General features: G+C 39.3%; 1 protein-coding gene across 1 annotated transcript in view; it reads left to right on the forward strand.

The window, feature by feature from the left end:
- The window catches only part of LOC113685939 (uncharacterized), a 12,314-nt gene extending 5,703 nt beyond the window's left edge, over positions 1-6,611 (forward strand). The window contains exons 4-8 of the mRNA XM_089184719.1: positions 1,095-1,159; positions 3,191-3,473; positions 4,052-4,322; positions 4,664-4,791; positions 6,146-6,611. Of these exons, the coding sequence (XP_089040845.1) occupies positions 1,095-1,159; positions 3,191-3,473; positions 4,052-4,322; positions 4,664-4,791; positions 6,146-6,355 (957 nt within the window). The 3' untranslated portion in view covers positions 6,356-6,611. The remainder of the gene's footprint in view (positions 1-1,094; positions 1,160-3,190; positions 3,474-4,051; positions 4,323-4,663; positions 4,792-6,145) is intronic.

Consider the following 6,611-nt stretch of genomic DNA (forward strand, 5'->3'; position numbering starts at 1 on the left):
AGAAGTCCCTTGATGGTATGTAAATCAGGGCGTTATCATGCAATAAATTATCTGTTGTTTTAGAAAGCTGATTTCTCCTGGCTTTTGATGAAGACATGTTGACCTCTGTTAGATAGATACCTTTCATTAAGGCTGTTTTTTTTTTTTGGGTGGAGAGGGGAGGGTCTCAACTCATTCTTAACTCTTACTAATTACTGGAGTGCGTCATCGAGAGAGAAGTTCCTGGTTACAAAATCTTTCAATCCTTTCGATAGGAAATTTTAGTCTAACCGAAAAAAAGGGGGGAAACAGGAAGACAGTGTTAAAATTCCGAAATGTATTAATGGCATCAAGCAATATTGCAATGTAAACACGAGTTCCCTTACCTCTATATTTCTCTTATAAAATTACCGACAAAGGGCAGAAAGTTAAGAACAGAAAAATGATCTTTACTTCGATCAGTACATGTTGAAAAATTTTCACGGTATATTTTCCATATCGCCACAAAACGGGATGTAGAAAGAATATCTAGTGATTTCCTCTGCATCGTCACTGATGTGTTATCAATACACAGCCATATAATGAAAAGCTCATAATCGCCTTCGAGCATTCCTTCTCTACACGTAAAGCGAAAGGAATCGGTGCTCTTCTGATTAATATCTGTAATATAATCAACCGCGATAGCCATATGGAGAGAAGATGGAAAAAGGTGGCAACAGTTTGAAGGAGTAAAAGCAGATATATCATGGCAAATGCAGTTTTCTGCAGATACTAAATACTGCAGACACTTGAACAAGATACTACTCTCAAAATCGAGCAGTATTGTACAAATCAAAGACATCATAATGAGGAGTATTCGCTGTGACACTGCTCAAGGAAAGCAAATGTGAATATTGGAACGAAAGTTCCGTGTCATAACATCACTTTCCGGTTTTTCTAGGAAAGCGATGTACCTACACGGAACTTCCGTTGAAGCCCAACTGTTTCCATGACAAATAAACACGCACGCGAGTAATATCGGTGTCGGAAATGGGGTCAGAAACGTGTCAATAGCTTCCGGTCAAGTTATTTACAACTACAGCTATTTAAACGTAGCAGACCAACTCGTATTTCAGATTGAGCAGTGCCGGCAACCGACCTCGCTTGCCAAAGGATCCCGGAGACCAGCGAGTAAAGAAGAGTAAGTATACGTATGCGTTAACAAACATTGCAAAACGTCTTCTTTCAGCTACCATTACACACGTCAGATTTAACTTAGGATTTGACATTTCTGCAGTAAAAATTTCAACGTTCTAAATTATTATTTAGTGTTATCAGTCATTATTTTCTCCATGAAGCGGTTGAGAGCTTCGTATATACATAACTTCGTAATTATTACGAGGTGTTCGGATAGGGTTTAAAAAACCTTATGCATATGCTGCCTCAGAAACTGTTCCTTATTTCTCCGGTGCTTTGTTATGCACGATCAGACAGTCACGCGCGAGCAGTCAGTAAAGCGCCACTTTTTACGATACACACAACAATGTCACACCCAAAAAGGAAATAATCTTTGAAATTGCTGAGAGGTGTTCAAATTTCAACGAAGTAATGGGGGATTAGGAGAGAGATGTTCGTAAAATGGAATCATCTTTTAGAATGAAATGTTGGCTTTTCTGTGTTTTTAACGTGTATTTTACCGTGCTCTATGAGAAATGCGATATTACTGAACAGATTACCTATGGTAAACGTGTTACTCATGCTGTGAAAATGGTGGATAGTTGTTCAAGAGAAAATGGAGTTTTGTGCACTGTAGCACGATCATGCTTATTGTTCCTTCACGACGAGAGTGATTGGAAAAATTTTGAATCAAATATTGCTTGAGGTGTTGATGAATTGCACCAAACATTTTGATTTGAGCAGTTCTTTAACGGCAAGCTGTGTTGCAAGATTCATGATTTGTTGAGTGTGCCGATTATATTTTTCTGGATTGGTTTGCTCGTCGCGATCTCCAGATGAATGTCTGATTAAAATTAACTATGGACGATTTTGTGTATGTTTTGGATGCCTGGGGAAAGTGATCTTGTGGAGTCGTTTGTGTTTGGTCAAGGACGATTTCAGATACCATCTTTAGCATGTTTATCTGATTTTGTTATCTGGAATGAATGAGTTACGGAGGTATGTTAATATGACGTGTCTACTAACGTCGAAAATATATCTAGTCGATGGAACAATTTTGGTCTCGGTCCGCATTTTTGCCAACAAAATAAACACATACCGCTTACAAAGATGATAATACGGACCACGTGCAAAGCCGTTCTCGAATGTTGCGTGTGTTTAACATTCAATAGTGACATCTCGTTTACATCTACGTCTACATCTACTTTTATTACGTTGGTAAAATCGATACAGACATCACACCAACCAACTCGCATGCAAATTGAGAAGACTATATGAAGGCTTAAAATTATCGATCGATCGATTTTTATCTAGAAATGGGCCAAGTATATTCCAAAATAGTGCAAATAATCGTGAAAGCTGATCGCGGAAAAGCGATTGCGTGACGCTCGGTAAGTCGTAAGATGACATGTTATCACATACCAGACGAAAACACTCTTTAGATTCTTAGTCTGCATTTTGTACCCACTCTGCAGTCTAAATTTTGTACCTAATCTACAATTTGTATCCGGTCTGCAGTCTGCAGTCTGTATTTTGTACTAACAGGTATCCGTCGCACCAATACAGTTTATTTTTGGTTACAGTTATTCGCACAACACACAATCTACCACAAAATACATGTGTGTGAGTTAATTCGACATTTTCGTTCTTTTCCACGTTAATACTCTTCTTTCCTTTTGTAAGAATGTAGACATCGCTTACAATGTTTCAAGTAATCCACCCACCCCCCAAAAATAACTCTTGCATGCATAGCATGCCTATGTTTACCTGTTGTGATCAATCTCACGATAGAACACGCATTAAGTGTTTGAGATTTAAGACAATTAATATCACAGGTTACCTAATCGATATCGACTGATAGCTGTTAGTTAATTAATATCGATTGGTATTAGCAAATCGATATGACAGTTACAGGAACTAAATCCATTGCTAGCAGATGTACAACATAACGCTACTAAACAAGAATGCAATGCTATCCTCGCCCAAAGTTCCAGCAAAGATGAAAACATGAGTAAATTGAGAGTTTAAAACCCTTTTCAAACTCTTCTCTTTACAGAACAGAGATGCCTAAGAACTCACACGATAAGATGATAAGAATCCATGTGACTCATGGCGAAATCAAGCGGATTATTTCCTTTCAGAAGGGAGGAGAAGTTTGTAAATTGCGCCCTCATTTCCTCCAAACCTTCTCTGATGTGTTGTCGGGTGATATTGCTCCTGAGCATGTCACTTTTCAAGAGTATCTTAGGGACTTTCAAGACTTTGTGGAACTTCCTTCAGATGCAACGCTCGACAATGACATCAAAATCCGAGCCGTAACATTAAAATCGCTAAAACAGGTACTTTCTGTCTACAAATGCAGTGTGCAGAAAAAGCATATCACAGTAATAATAAAATAAAGAAACAAGTAAACTATGTGATTATGTCAAAACAGGCATGAACGGCAAAAAAAAATCCATGTCCAATCAGACCGTCAATTTGCTCATGAATGAGTGCGAACCTGTCATTATTTATCTATATTTAACACATTCAGCTCATTCACTGATAAATATAATACACAAGGATTAGTGAAATGCGTTCGATCTATATTAGGAATAATTTCCAGTTTTGATCCAGTAATTTCGGATTTTCATCTCTTCTGTGGGTTTATCTCGTGTATTACCTCTCAATCAGTAAATAATGCGTGAAGATAGTGTGATACAGACAGAACGTCACTAAAAGGTCTTTCATTTCCTTGGATAAAATAGAGACGGTTACAGATGGCAAATGATTGGCATACTATTAATGTTTGTTGTACGTTGGCTTCACATATTTATCTGAGCAGTTAAGCTTTAAAAGTACCTTAATAACCTGTCAGTAGGTCATTTTTTCGTATCTTTAAGCATTAATTAAAATATTTTGCCACATTCCTCCCTAGGCTGCACAAATATCTTCCGCTGAGATTCAACAAGACATGGAACTCCAACGGTGGCCCCGATTGTGGCCCCATTGTCACTTGGTGTATCCATGTTTTCCAATACATGATTTAGGGCCGGGTTCGCCGATGTTTTCAAGGCTTCATCCAATCAAAATAAATACTACATACCAACTTTGGAGCCCAGTCAGCAAGATAAACGATGGTTGCATTGAACGTCATTCGCACAATAATATAGTAAATTGTAAAGGGAATTTCAACGATGGAATTAACAGTAAGTTTGACGTTACGACTTTTAAGCAGGAACAAAGAAATAACTTGGAAATCATCATCATCATCATCACCATTAACATCGTCGTCGTCATTGTCTCCGTTCTCGTTGTCACTTTAATTGCCCTATCTAGATCATTCTCATTATAATAGTTATCATTAACATTATTACATCATTTCTATTATTGCTGTCATCTTCATTACTATAGTCTGTCATTGCTCGGCCTGTTTTAACTAAATTCTCCTCTGACTTAACACATGTACATGCTCAAGTAATCCATTGAATTCTGTCCATGTCTGCAAACAGTTGGTCATTACAATTGTTTTTTTCTTCACTTCCTCTAGCTATTATGGAAGCTATTGATGAAACAAGCATTTTGACCTTCTACGTGGCGCTTCAGTTTAAAGATAGTTCAAGTGGTAAGGATTATGTACTGACTGGAAATGCAGAAGGAGAGGATATTACCTCCACAGTAAGTAACAGCTTTAAGTTTAACTCTTTACGGTAGCCAATTCACATTATCAACTCAGTTGATAAATCCAAATTATCTTGTAATACTCCCACCCTATCGACGAACAACACAGTTGTTTAGCAACTTACGTCCTTGATTCTAAAGATAGACTGACCGACCAACCGACTGACTGACTAACTGAATGACCAACCAACTGAATGACCCACTGACTGACTGACTGACCAACCAACCAACCGACTGACTGACTAACAGAATGACGGACTGACTGAATGACCGACTGGCTGACTGACTGGCTGACCGACCGACTGACTGACTGACTGACTGACTGACTGACCGACTGACTGAATGACTTACTAACTGAAGAACTGAGTGACCAACCGACCGACCGACTGACCAACTGACTGACTGACTAACTAAATGACCAACCGACTGAATGACCCACTGACTGACTGACTGACCAACCAACCAACCGACTGACTGACTAACAGAATGACGGACTGACTGAATGACCGACTGGCTGACTGACTGGCTGACCGACCGACTGACTGACTGACTGACTGACCGACTGACTGACTGACTGACTGACCGACTGACTGAATGACTTACTAACTGAATAACTGAGTGACCAACCGACCGACCGACTGACCAACTGACTGACTGACTAACTGAATGACCAACCGACTGAATGACCCACTGACTGACTGACTGACCAACCAACCAACCGACTGACTGACTAACCGAATGACGGACTGACTGAATGACCGACTGGCTGACTGACTGGCTGACCGACCGACTGACTGACTGACTGACTGACCGACTGACTGAATGACTTACTAACTGAATAACTGAGTGACCAACCGACCGACCGACTGACCAACTGACTGACTTACTGATTGACTGAATGACTGCTGATCGACTAACTGAATGACCGATTGACTGACTGACTGACTGACTGACTGACTGACCAACTGATTGACTGACTGACTGACTGATCGACTGACTGACTGTCTGACTGAGATTGTGCTGCGATCTTATCAATGAAAGTTGGTCTGTTGTAATTATTGCATCTTAATGTTTGGACCCAGCTTAACTCTACGTTACTAGCATCCGTGTCACAACCACACATGTTTTGACATCGATAGATGCTTAAGGCACGGGTCCGTTTTCCGCCGGGCCTTGAATTTCCTATTTGTAACAACCAAGTTTTATGTTGAAACTAATAACTTATTTTCAAATAATTTACAAGGAAAATGGTTCCGCTTTAAGTTTTGATTACTTTTTCTGTCATCTCAGTAAGAGTCTAACTATAAAATAAGGGAATAAGGTTGGATTTGCTGGTCTTTTACCTTAACAGGAGGTACAAAATGGAGTGCCACTCGACGATAAATGTATCTTTTTGCCCCTTTACTACTGGAGTTACACCATGTTCCAAAACAAGAAAGATAAGTGCCTATACCTGGGTTGCGATCACACTGGAAAAGCAACATTAGTGAAAAATGCTGACCTCGACTATCCCAACCCTCAAGCTCTGTTTATTTTAAAAAGAGTTGTTCAAGTTCAGTAACTCCCTTGTGAATAAAACTGGCTTCAGAGCCCAATAAAGATCACGACTTTTCCCCACTTTGCCATTTTATCATAATCTTTAGAGGCATATGTTAGCCATGTTTTGTAACAGACTCAGCAGATTCGATGGAATAAAGAGTTAATTCGACGTTTTCAAGCCTCCGAGATAGACATTCATTTCCCTCCGTTTGTAAGGTAGAATAGAATAGAATACAAGCATGACGCAGCTTTAAATAAAAGAAATGTAAACTTTCCAA

This window comes from Pocillopora damicornis, chromosome 10, assembly GCF_964200805.1.
Source record: "Pocillopora damicornis chromosome 10, jaPocDami1.2, whole genome shotgun sequence".
NCBI classification, from domain to species: domain Eukaryota; kingdom Metazoa; phylum Cnidaria; class Anthozoa; order Scleractinia; family Pocilloporidae; genus Pocillopora; species Pocillopora damicornis.